Below are 13235 nucleotides of genomic sequence, written 5' to 3'. Positions count from 1 at the left end.
GGCAAGATCGGACAGGGGGGGAGTGGAGTTTGCAGACTTAGTGGGTCAACACAGTCAGATCGTCACAACGCGCCACCCAATGTTTGTATCTCGTCACAGATCTGAGCTATTACAAAGGTATTGAGGGAGAAGCGTCTTTCCACGACAAACGGATAGATGAAGTCGGTTACGCAGTCGCTCCCCTTCCTCTCAGTGTCAGTGCTCGCTGATCGGTGCACAGAAGCAGCGTCGTTTCGTGATTAACTGTGATAGAGAAGGAATGTGGAAAGAAGACAAGAACGAAGTGATATAAAAATGGCAATCTTCTACATCCTATCCTCTGAAGGCGACAACGACAAGAAGCGGGATTATATGTATACGCCCGATATGTGGCAAAAGTTTCACCATCAAAGTGGCACTGACGCGTCTACCCACATATGTATACCTTACCTAAACCCACGTATAGTCTGCTTTTTTTCACCTGATCTAGACATCAACCGCAATGTATATGTGATCGGCAGGCCAAGACAACGTTCTAATGTCGATGACATGTAGAGGTAGTGTAATTACCCGTGTATCGGCAGGTTTTTTCAGTGATCCCAGCGCCAAGGATAGACCCGTCGACGTCGATGGGACACGCACAATTTACTGTACTGTCGCAATTGTTATCGACACCTATTGCTTCGCATCCCATTGTTTCCAGTAGCGCAAGCCAATATACACGACTTCGCTCAGGCCCTCCATCAGGTATGTACTGTCTGGTGGAAGGCATCGAATTGGTGCGATGCTCTTTGTTGGAATCAGCTGTCCTGTGCCTGAGGATCTCGTCGTACGCCACCCCGAGTGACGCTGTTAGCATCACTGGGCGAATTGGAATGAGGACGCGAGTGTACGACTGTCAAGCAAGGACACAACCAACAAATCGGTCCAGCGAGGCACGCAGACCAGTGTGAATCTATTGGTATGGATTCCCGGTGACTGGGATGAGTCGTGTGTGCCGTGTGCACGACGAATGCTGCTAAACAGTCCCGTGTGGTCGCTGACTTGAAGCGCATAGTCATACATACCTCCAAATCACTCGACGCGGGGACATATTTCATTTATCTACACACGTTGATCCAAGCCGCACCCCTTGTCGACATGAGATTCCTACTTATTCGCTTGAACGGGTCGATGGGACTGGACATCTTACGGTCTCTGTGTTGCTTGCCGGTTGGTTGCCACCGGTATGACGACAGGCCGGCGTATACTCGTTCTTTCTCAACAAAGTATACACTACAAGGTCTCAAAGATGAGTATATGTTGACTGGAATCTGTATTCGAGATCATTAGGATTCCGCGTCACTCTACGGTATGTTTGCTATCGTGGGAATCATAGATATAAGGTTGGAAACAAATGACGATTGACTTGTGTCAACGACATTTTGCTTCTCGCTTCCTCGCTTCTGGCGACTAGCCGAGACGAAAGCGGTGATCGACGCGGCAGGAGACGTCATAGAACTGTATGCACCGTCGCTTCCGACGATGTTGATAGTTTGCTTTTCCTGACACAGTTGCTGCTGAACGTAACGCTTTAGCGAAACGATCGTTAGTTCAGATGTTCAGTTTGATGATTCCCACGCTTTCTTCGGAGCCACAGACGGAGGCTTTGTGTCACAATCCCATCAGTCAATGTCCACTAAGAAGAAGCTTGTATACAAAACCCATAACTTATCCGAGTGGTCTGGAATTGGTTCCCAGAGTTCAAAGTCGTACTTCAAAGTGACCCTCGAATCAATACTCATCCGGAAGCGCCAAACGATATACTTCACCCGTAAGAAAGTTCATAAATTGCTTTTGGCTACTACTATCTTCGCCTTCGGAACCGTACGCGCAGAGGTAGCAAATCGTCACTCACAACGAAGTGAGTGCATAGAGAGAGATACAAGAGTCATTGTGCATCCTCCTGTATGTGAAATCTCCACCGAGTGCCATAGAATATTATTGTTGCGGCAGCGAACAAGGTTGAGCGATACGTAAAGCGGTTTTGGCTCACGGAGGTTCCCTCGAGACGCGGCAGAATTCGTTAACGATATAACTTCGGAAAAAGGAGATGAAAGCAGATCTCTCTCTCTCTCGGTGGTACGATTGCGGTAGATACGGTAGATTGCGGCTCACCCACCGATGCGATGCGATTGATGCTGCGTTCAGGAGGTCCAGATCATTCCAGATGTGATGTGACCCATACCGCACACACACCCTCAATAAACCGTCGATCTCTGATGTCGTAATGATCTCCATATGGGACGGACTTCCCGCATATTCGCCACATACGGTCAAACTTCAGATCGTCTCCGGGCCGGGACCAAACCTTTGATGATTTGGGGGAATTGTGGGATCAAGTGACATGGGCAACATGGTCACCGACCAGACAACCACGGTGGGGAATGGTACGATTCAGCTAGTTTCTTGGTTGTTCCGGTGTATGCTAGACGTCAAACAGTTCACACGACGAACAAGAAGCTTTTTGCATGGGAAAAGCATGTACGAGGCGTCAGATTGTTGACGAAAGACTTTTTCTGCATTCGCATGGATGGCCACAACCGGGCATGCACGCTTCGACCAATGCAACACGCTGTTTCGGCCTTCATTGAAGATATTTCCGATAGCTGTTATTGCGTTCCATGAGAAAGTAACATAAATAGAATGAACGCCACTCCACCGATCCCGGAGATCTAAGCCGTCTTGAGCGATCCGATGGGAACGCTGGGAGCAATCGGTACATCGATCTCGTCGGGTGAGAAAAGCGTAAACCAAGAACACCATGTATGACCCGATGCATCACAACAAGCAAGTCACCGAGACCGTGATGCAGTTGCGCTGCAGTTACCAGCCTTTTGTTCGTCATTATATTGTTGTTATTCGTAGTCTACTACTCGGCCAAAAAGACCGGCGCGCGGAAAAGCGGAAGACGGACGTTCCGGATGAATACATGTCTCACGTCGTTGTTCCAATCACAATGACCGTGTTTCATGACGTCTCTCTCTCTCTCCCTCTCTCTCTTTCTTTGCGATCCTTGTGTACGACCGTCAGAGCGTGGGAACGATTCTGCAGCAAAAGCGATCGATGGATATTCGGGAAGCAGAACTGCGTCGTTTGCTCCCGAAGAGTACGCGGCCGTATCAGAAAGCGGTGGACTCGTAGGCAAACTCGCTTGGCTTATGTAAATACCCAGTCGCTCATGACAAATAGGTGCAGGAGAGATCCAAGCGAAGCCTGCAGAATATAGGGGATCTGCCAATGTGGCAAACAAAGGAAGGCTTGTGTGATGCTATGCCACTCTATTATTGCTTTTGCTTACACGATTGACTCTGATCCCCATCCAGATACCCTGCCCTGCGTGCGTGACCAGATGACCCCCTTATTGCTCCCCAGCATCTCGTTGGCATGTCGTGTCGAACGGCATCAAAGGCGCTCCGTGGGACCAAAACTCCACCAAATTGGCCTAGTGGGGACTCGTTGAATGCATACATAGATACAATAGAACGGTGGAGCATGCTCCGCAGTTTTGAGGGGAATGAACCTGCTGGGAGATACCGTAAGCGGTGAGACCCAGCTTTTCTCCGAAGAGCGAAATCCACGTCGAAAGCTCCCTTTTCTCCGCATGGAAAAAACAAGGGAAAATACGTTCCCGAATGCGGTGACGTTGTTTGGGTCTCAAATATGGTTGGTTGGCGGGGGAGATTGACCGGAGAGTGCGACAGGCGTGCGTATCACCACACCAAAAGGAAACAAAGAGAAGGAGAAAATTAAATAAGTCCGGTAGGTCCGGCATTCGTAGGGTCTTAAACACTCCTCATTAGGGAAATGGACCCGTCGCTATTATCCGTCAAGGAGATAGGAAAACCGATGTGACGACTCGCTCGATCTAAAGGGTTGGTGCCAGGCAGAAATCATCCGGGAATTAAAGTGGGGAATGAACAGTCGAGTAATCATAGTCAGTAGTAAGCGGGCTGAGAGGGAGGGAGGGGGGAAAGGCCGACCTAACCCCTCTGACGAAAAATGCATAGTCAACCCGAAGAAACGGGTCGGACGCCTTTACCGAACTCGGTTGGATCGAGAGGAAAAACCATACTACTCGATAGTCATTTATAAAGCGTGGGTCATGGATCGACTGAAAGAACGGTATGCCCCTTTCTATCATTGAGAAAGCTTTGACAAACAAAACACACCACATTCGAATCGGTATCACTCCACCATCACATCACCGTCTCCTCAAGCATTAGACAAGCAGTATTACAGGGAGAAGTATCATCATCAAACCACAACACATCATCAAAACCAAGACCGTCGCCCTCTTCGCACATCATCACCCAACGTCCAATATAGCGCAAGCATATCAAACTGGCAACCTTCGTCTCTTAATTTGACAACCACGCCGACCAATGGAATAGTAGGACAACAGGTCTCACAGTAGTCACCAGGTGAGCGATCAATCAGTTCCTGTCCGCATATCGTCCGGGCCGGTGTCTGTCATGTTTTCAACCTTGGGTTTTCATGGGAAGATGGATTGTCGAGATATGCTTCTGGCTTTGGTTTGGATCACTTTGGGTTGTTCCCACCCATCGTTCAGCCTTGAGGATCTCCCATCGAGATCAAACGTCTCATTGTATGGTCGGATCGTCGTCTAGCGTCAAATCGGTGTGACGGAACTTGAAAGAAGGGGGGGGTTTGACAACGCGATCGTGTACCCCATTTTTGGATTCGTTTCATCAATGTTTGACGGCGATCACACAGTCATCGTCGGAAGCTTCCCATCCCCGGGACCATACCGGGGATTGAAGGTGCCGATCTGTCGTGTTTCATTCCTGCCTGCTGTTCATGGCCGATGTCGACGCCACCGTCATGTTTTCAACGGTCGTCGCGCGCACGGTACCACTTTTCCCCATCCTTTTTTTTCTATCTCTCATCCGCTTGCTACGGATGACATCTCGGAGAGGGGCGACCCTTCTCTCACAGCCTCACTCATCCCCATTTCAATGTTCGATCGGAGGCCGATGCATACGTCAAAGAGGAATGCATTGATTGCATGCTGTTTCAACCCCCTCTCGTGACCTTCTGATCTTGCTGTTACCGGCTTTGGCTTGGGGACAGGAATGGGGATTCGTCGTCCTTTCCTTCTCTTCAAGGCCTCGTGTCATTCATATCCCCCTTCTTCAACCGTCGTCAAACTTCTTCCTCTCCTACTCTTATCTTTCTTTTTTCTATTTACACTTTCGTGCTAGTCTCACCGTGTCACCCTTTTACCTGTAATTCCCACGAATCTTCGGTATGCTAGAGTGACCTTTCATCTCATCAATCAATCATTCCTTCCGACACTGGTCCGATACCTTTCCCTTTCCTTCCTTCTTGAGGTTTCATGGACATGTTGCCACCCTTGTGAATCGACCGACGATGACTCGCCTTATTCCCGTTCGTCGCGTATAAATACGGGCCATCTGAACAGCGCTGACCCATCATCTGCCTCTTCCTCAGCCACTCATTCGCAGACCCATCACTGCCAAACCTACACCGCCACTCTACCAACCCCAACGTGTCGTACTCGATACCATAATGTCGACATCCGCCGCCGTTCCTGCTTACCGATCGAACTCGGCCTCGCCATCTTCATCGTCTCGCAAGGCAGCTAAAGCCTCTGCTACTGCTTCTGCACCCTCATCTCGTGCCCCCACAAGGTCTTCCCAAGATCCCTACTACGGTCACGAAGAGACTGCTGTGATGGCAGCACGTTTCGTAAGTCGACCTGATTATGTCACCGCATCTCGTCGCTGACAATTCCCTATCAGATCACACATCTCTTTCAATGTCCCAACATTCCCACCGCTACCTCCCCAGGTGCTCCTACCCCAAGTCTCGCCCACTTTGTTGCCTATGCGCTTCATCGTACTCGACTTCCCTCTATCGTCACCTTTGCCGCCCTTCTCCTTCTGCAGCGACTGAAGAAAAGATACCCCGCGGCAAGAGGATCATCGGGCCACCGACTGTTCATCTCTGCCTTCATGATCGCCTCAAAGGTCATTTGTGACGACACCTATTCCAACCAGTCATGGGGTATCGTCGCTCAAAAGATGTTCGCCTTGAAGGAGATCAACCAGATGGAGCGAGAGATGTGCGGCTACTTGGAATGGAACCTGAACGTGTCAGGTCCTGAGGTCATCGAGTTTGAGGCCAAGATCAGAGCTGAGCACGGTCCCAAGGCTGCCTCTCGAGCGGGCTCTTCGTCATCACTGGTTTCCGAGCCGTCAGTGGTCGTCACTGCTGCGCCCGCCAAGTTATATCCTACACCAGAGACAACCCCCGATCCTCAAGTCTCATCGCGACCCATCCGACCTGTTCCCTCTCCTTACAAGAATCGATCATACCAAACGTCATCATCATCCTCATCATCATCTTCAGCCTCTGCATTTCCGTCCCCTCCCACTTCTCCCGCTCATCACCTCTCCCCTCAACCACCTCAGTTCGCCTCATCTGCCAACTCATCCCTCGTTTCATCACCCGCTTCAGATGACTGCAAAACTCCATCCCCAGTGACGGTCGCTAGCAGCAAATCATCATCACGACTACCTCACCATCCTCACCCCAAGTCGTTCGACATGACGCGGGCCTTCGAAGGCCGGACTCGGTCTCACGCTGTCAATGTTCACCTGACCGGGGAACCGATTCATGTTGGTGGTTGGTAGTTCTCATTTCGTGCATCATATATCTCAGGCATTGCACTCCCTTCTTTGCGTTGTACATCATCATCATCATCATCATCATCATCACGTCACATCGATATTCAGTAGGATTGTGTTTTAATGGTCAAGGTCATTGTTTCTTCGTGTTCGTTTTAATCATTAGGTCGGTAATACAAGCACTGTTTGTTCACATCCAAAATGCATCACATCCAAGTCAGGCAATGCAGCACAGACTCTTTTCAGCTCCAAGTGGAAGTCTCGTATACAAGCATCGACCAGTCTTATCTGAATGAACGTACAAACGGGTAGTTTAGATTTGGAAGCAGCGGCCGACGAGCTAGAGATTGTGGAGTGCTAGCTAGCTTTCGACCTGAACCTAAAAGCGTGATTGGTCGCTTGCGCTTTTTTGGTACAGGACTCTGAGATGCAGTTGGCCATCTGGGCTAGAACGAACCAAGATCTTGCCGAGTCCGCTCTATCTCATTCATCCCTGTAGCTTAGCGCAAATAGGGGGGTTTATGACCATCGGCTGGAGCTTGGAATCCCCCACCACTCTCCCACCACGACAATTCGGGTGGGGCCAGTGAAGATCTTATGCATAGTCCCTATTCCACTCCACTCCATTCCCGCCACCACTGAGGAGACGACAACCCCTCGGCCATATAAACAAGACAAACTGCAATCCGACCTGTGGCTGATAGATACTACGGAGCGTGGCCTCCGTCATTGCGGACGTCCAACAGTCCAAACCGTAAGTGCCTCTCATTGGAACTGGCTTTAGCCACGTCACGACTCTGAGTCACGGGAAACTGAGGACGATGCCCCAGAGTGGCGGGGTTAGGGTGGATAATTATGAATATGTAGATCTGACGCGATCAAATAATCAACTCAATCGATCAAGCGAGAGGAACATGCTAGTGGATGGATTTGTTGTGATCGGAGGATTGGCAATCGAAAGCCGGACATCAATACGGACATCACAGATGGTTTTTTCACACAACTACTCATATATGGGAGTAAGAGCAGATGGGACGGTTACGAGATGCTAAGGTCAACATTATTATTATTGTCGTCACTTCGTTACTTTGGCTTTGACGGGAATACCGTATAGTTGTGGTCACTCAATCGTCACAGCCGAACGGAAAGACCGTCTACATCCGCCCGGCTCTTTACACTTCCGAGATGCACGCCCTCCTGATCTTACGTGTAAGGACATGTGTGCGAATACGCCATGTGTGCAACCGCCAAGAACACATGATCTGGTCCGTCACCGGGAATGGGCTGACTGGCTGTCAGGTCGATCTCGCGTAAGGCTGTGAGAGGCACGATCCTTGCTCGCTGCGAAAATCATCATCACAAACGACGCGCCGGCTATGAAGATCTGAAGACGATGTCGCCTCCCCGTCAGTCGCTAATGGGGCTGTAAGCGGCGGGGAGGGGAAATGGAGACCACGCAACGATGACGTTGGGGACGTCCCCACTGATCCAGTCTCGAAACAGTTACGGACGAACGTGATATCTTTCACATCGACGAGACGGATCGAGGTACCCATCATCAAGGTAGCTGTCGTGCAGAGAACGAGATGTATGTATGGTGTCATGGCCTAATTCATGTTCCTGTGGTACCGGTGTCGTGTTCTCTAACTGAGTCGCAGCAGACTAGGTTATCTCGTTACAGACCGTTCTCGTCAGCAATCAAGCCAAACCAAACGCCGAGGGGCACACGTTCGAATCCGATCTGTGAAATGATCGTGCAGTCGACGCCTGCAGCGGATGGAGGGGGTTCTCGAGGGCGAAAGACGGATGGATATCTATCTAATCAGGTCGAGCAATGATTTTGATGCGGGGATCACCTTTCTGTTTCCGTCCATACTCACAACAAGTCGTGGACACCTACGTACGCAGGCACATGGAAGGACATGATCGATTCGTCCGTCCGAGCAGTCCCTGATCGGAATGCACATAGGAGCACTTACGCCATCTTGATTTGTATGGTGGTGTCATTGAGACGCAGCATTCTCTCTCGACAGATCTGCCCCTTTACATCCTTGATTGATCTTAGATGCGGCATATTTCAGAGAAGCAGCAAACTGCAAATCGGTTGTCCTCAGTGTACTACATCGCCTATCACGACTACAACATCTACCGTCGTTGTTCACCAGATCATGATGGCTCGCATGGAGACGAAGCAGTGGTTTAATTGCGTGACCTAATCTAGCGAGAACCGGTCCCGCTCGACTCCGCGCTACGCCGGTCACCCGTCCCGGTGGTCCTGCTGTCGAGAAGATACAGTGCCCGCATAGAAAGTCGAGTCCGCCACCCCACTTCACCATCGAATGAAACGGACGAATCTTTAATGAGCGGGCACTGTAGCTCAGGTCAATTAGGTCTTTCGTAGTCGGAAACACTTCCTCATGTTCGAATTCGCTATCCTGGCCATCTGTTTTCCTGATCTGCCACGCTTCAATGCACAATCCTGCACTTGTTGTCTGGGTGCATCTATGTTGCATTCAAACAGCAGACCTTTTATTGCAGCGCTTCACAAATCGCGTCTCCATCTGAAGTTCCAAGATACATCCGTACTGGCCCACGTCACTGCATCAAGTGGCTACAAAGCTTTGTCACTGTCTGTCCGAGAAATGAGAGCGTTTGGATGATCACAACCTCGCATGGTTCCGTTACGGTGATCTGTATCGCCGTATCGCCGTCAGTGCAAGCGCCCTCACGGAGAAAAAGGAGGTCCAAGTCAATATTGAGCACGGTATCAACGCAGTCAAATCATCGATGTTGCCCATTACGATGTCGGACAAACAACTTAGCCCGGCAATCATGACCTAAGCGCTCAGTCAATGCCTAAGCGGTATACCATCTCGTCTAGGTCTGTACATTACAACATATTTTCTTCCTTCCTGTCATTCATTACCACCCTGCCGCCAGCTCCGACCGACCGGCACCTATTGCTGGCTCGACATTATCTTTGGGTGGATCGGGTCGACGATACTCGACTTTGTCAACTTTGACCTGTAGGATGCAAGAGGAACCTGTGTCAGCTGCCGCTCGTTGAGTCCCAAAACATGTGTCGATGCGAGACAAGCACATACGTCTCCATCGACAAGTTGATAGACATAGGTGACGATGACAGGTCCTTGGACGTCCATCAATGCGAAAGAAGGTGTTGCCTCGCTACAACCCATCCTTTCATCAGTTATGAACTGTCGCCAGTGTTGAAAGCTGGACATACCCATTCCATAATCCGCTCCACGCGCCAGTAGCAGAACCGGGATTGACAAAGAATCTCCCTTCGAATTCGAAAGCTTCAAACCTGATACCCGAGATGTAAGGTCAACTCTCCGACGATTCGAAGCAAGAGTGGGAGAAGCTATAGCTAGGCGGTTTGAGGAGTGTCGGGAGTAAGACTCACCGATGAGTTCCCCCACTGATCAAAACATCTACGTCCATCTGTCTCGCAAGGGCCGCTAGCATATTGGCATCACCTGCGGGAACGATCTGCTGTCCGTGGACAATGCCTATACGCAGAGATTGATGAGGGATGGTAATGGAAAGGGGGAAGTGTGTGTTCTATAGCATGCCCTGATAAGCTTGAAAGCTCAAACAGATCTTTCACAGTCTTGTTATGAAATTGTCAAAGGAACTCACCTCGTCAAACTCCCCTCGAACCACATGAACCTCGGGTGCGATAGTCCGTAGATAGTCATACGTCTCCTTGTCGCAAACGTTCCCAGTACATATAATCTGGCCAATCTTCCCGGGCACCTAAGGCATCGATACGTCAATGTAAGCCAGAAAGTTTTCTATGCAGGTTCCATGCAGTCCACGCACCAGCAATTTCTTGAACTTGGCCGGTAAGTCGTGGGTAAGGGTTGGGATGTGAAGGTCGCCAATGACGAGGACGAGGACCATGATGGACGGGTGGAGTTGTAAAGGTTCGATATGGGATGAAGTGATCGCCGAGTGTCGCTCGCCGATTTGAGGAGACGATGTTCAAGCAGAAGGTGGGCGTAAGATACTACCCGTCAGCAACAGATGCTTGTGACACTGAAGATAATGGGTTGCACACCAGAGACGTCGAAGGGTTTCCAGGTGGTTTCGGAGATGAAAGAGGATCTCCGTGATTCCCGCTATCTATCCCTGTTCATGGCACATAATTGACAACGTTCGCCTGTATCATCATCCGCATCATCAATCATCCTGATCTCAATCTGGACTGCCGAACAACACCTCACCATAGTTCCTCAGATCAATCATGCCTCCGGCTCCAACGTCTTCCAGCGGGGCGCTGATACTAGAAGAGCCCCTCATACGAGTGAGCATTGACCTGCTTCTTCCCGTCATGAACCAGTCTCCTCATCTCAATATGAAGTCTTGCACCACCACAACAACGCAAGGAAGAGCCCCGGTCAGCGTGACCCGTGCAAGCGTCCTCAGCTGATGTATGATACCCTACCAGACCCCTTATGAGCTGCTTCGAAGATCACATCGGTCTGCACAAAGACAGGTGGAGAAGGACTTCAATGCTGTTCAGGTGAGCTGAGGTGCAACGTGCCGCAGTAGAAACAGTGCGAAAGCTGACGCACAGCTTCGGTCATAGTCGACCCTTCAAGGGATACTGAAATCTATGAATGGGTCTGAAAAGACGGATCAAGGCCGGACGAACATCGTTAGCAAGTTGGATCAAGCGTCGGAACGAGCAAAGGGGCTGAAACGAAAGGTGAGTTGATACAGACAGACTAGGCTACTTCCATAACATCACTCGCTCGGTTTGCGTCTTCTGATGAGCACGTGTTGGATCGATGTATTTTCCTAGCTTGTCGATATCCAACCCAATGCAGAACAACCCACACCGCTCAGATCACGCCTGAAGTACTTGTATAAAGTCGATCCGACACCGAGTTCTACAGCAGGAAATGGCGTCAAAGCCCAGGTCGAAGGTGGAATGAAAGTGGACGGCGAGATGGAAGCGGCGCCATCAGCACCGTGAGTATATCAGCGCGTATCCGGTCCAGTTGACACGAACACTGATTAGTTGGTGCGCACATAGTGAGCCGAAATTCGGCTATGGGATGGACAGTACACTCGATCGATATATTGTCGACTACCTCTTGCGAACGGGTCGTATGAATGCCGCTCAAGCATTGGCAGAGAAGCAAGGCATCGAGGTGAGGATTCCAGACGGTGTCTCATAGGCCAGGAGCTAGAGCTGACTATGATGTTTGGTCATTCAGTCTTTGGTCGATATTAAGCTATTTGCGGAGCTCACTAGAATCGAGAGAGCCCTGGTGGGAAAACGTTCTTGTTCAGAAGCGTTGGCCTGGTGCGGAGAGAATCGGGGAACACTCAAGAAAACCAAAGTGGGTGGTTGATCCTCTCTCAAGCTGTTTTTCTCCTGAACTTTGAGCTGACGAAGTCTTGCCATGACACAGAACAACCTCGAGTTCACGTTGCGATTGCAGGAGTTTATCGAGCTGTGCAGGAAGAGAGATATCCCGTCCGCTATCGCTTACTCGAGGAAGAACTTGGCAGGCTGGGCGGGGACTCATATGACGGAATTGCAGCAAGGCATGACGCTCCTCGCATTTGGGGAGAAGACCGGAGTAGGCTTATATAGAGTGAGCTTTCCCCTAATATCCTCTCCAGAGGACTCAGCTGACATGTGCCCTGGTGCAGAGACTCTACGACCAATCGCGCTGGGAGATTGTGAGAGCTCAATTTCGCGAGACATTCCTTGATCTCTATGCACAACCATCTCAATCAATCCTTTCGCTCTCGCTGTCCGCCGGTTTAGCATCGCTTCGGCTGCCTTCCTGTGTGCTTCATCAACGGCCCCGAATCGATATGACCACCGCCAGTGATGGCAAGGCAATTTCCGACCCTTCTCGCGCTGTACCACTACTCCCTGCTGCGCCTCCTTTGCACAATCTGGAATCTCTTCTGTCCCTTTCGACTTCCAACTCACCTCCCACGACACAACATCTTACCACACCGATAGGAGGTCAGCCAACTGCACCGAAACAAGATCTGCACGAGCATCCGGAAGCACCAGTTGGTAACGTCGATTGTCCAACCTGTGGTGAAGATATGAAGGTACTAGCTAGCGAAGTGCCCATGTCCCATCACGTCAACTCGACGATCGTCTGTAGGATCAGTGGAGAAGTCATGGACAGCTTGAATGAGCCGATGGCTTTCCCCAATGGATATGTGTACTCTTCCAAGGTGGGTACGGTGTCTCAATGCCGTTCCAGACCGAGAGGGAGAGGGAGTATCAACGCTGTGAAGTCTCACAAGCGAACAATCGCTGACAACTCGTCTCTCTTCAGGCTCTCAAAGAGATGGCAAAGAACAATTTTGATGTGGTCACCTGCCCGAGAACAAGGGAGACCTGCGCTTTCTCAAGATTACGAAAGGTATATATCTCATAGGACCCTTGTTGTCCTACGTCCACGTTGTACCATGATCATGTGTCATATCTGTTGTACGATGCACACATATTTGCTCTTACATCTTTCCATACTACAATGTTTC

General features: G+C 50.2%; 3 protein-coding genes across 3 annotated transcripts; 2 read left to right on the top strand and 1 right to left on the bottom strand.

Annotated features, from left to right (window-relative positions):
• Positions 1 to 5571: 5571 nt before the first annotated feature.
• IAR55_001652 (uncharacterized protein) lies at positions 5572 to 6698 on the top strand (the record flags this gene model as incomplete). Its single annotated transcript, XM_066944777.1, has 2 exons — positions 5572 to 5751; positions 5805 to 6698. The coding sequence occupies 2 exons, from the start codon at positions 5572 to 5574 to the stop codon at positions 6696 to 6698; spliced, it is 1074 nt and encodes a 357-aa protein (XP_066804700.1).
• Positions 6699 to 9614: 2916 nt separating this feature from the next.
• On the bottom strand, positions 9615 to 10616 carry IAR55_001651 (uncharacterized protein; the record flags this gene model as incomplete). Its single annotated transcript, XM_066944776.1, has 6 exons — positions 9615 to 9716; positions 9797 to 9878; positions 9937 to 10017; positions 10117 to 10274; positions 10353 to 10469; positions 10536 to 10616. 6 exons carry the CDS (start codon positions 10614 to 10616, stop codon positions 9615 to 9617), a joined length of 621 nt encoding a protein of 206 aa, XP_066804699.1.
• A 343-nt stretch (positions 10617 to 10959) lies between these two features.
• Positions 10960 to 13132, top strand: IAR55_001650 (uncharacterized protein; the record flags this gene model as incomplete). The annotated part of the gene is made up of 9 exons (XM_066944775.1): positions 10960 to 11019; positions 11164 to 11238; positions 11305 to 11424; positions 11521 to 11690; positions 11755 to 11872; positions 11939 to 12064; positions 12137 to 12322; positions 12381 to 12926; positions 13031 to 13132. 9 exons carry the CDS (start codon positions 10960 to 10962, stop codon positions 13130 to 13132), a joined length of 1503 nt encoding a protein of 500 aa, XP_066804698.1.
• Positions 13133 to 13235: the final 103 nt, after the last annotated feature.

Source organism: Kwoniella newhampshirensis, chromosome 3 (genome assembly GCF_039105145.1).
Source record: "Kwoniella newhampshirensis strain CBS 13917 chromosome 3, whole genome shotgun sequence".
Classification (NCBI taxonomy): domain Eukaryota; kingdom Fungi; phylum Basidiomycota; class Tremellomycetes; order Tremellales; family Cryptococcaceae; genus Kwoniella; species Kwoniella newhampshirensis.
This window is presented reverse-complemented; position numbering and strand designations above follow the sequence as displayed.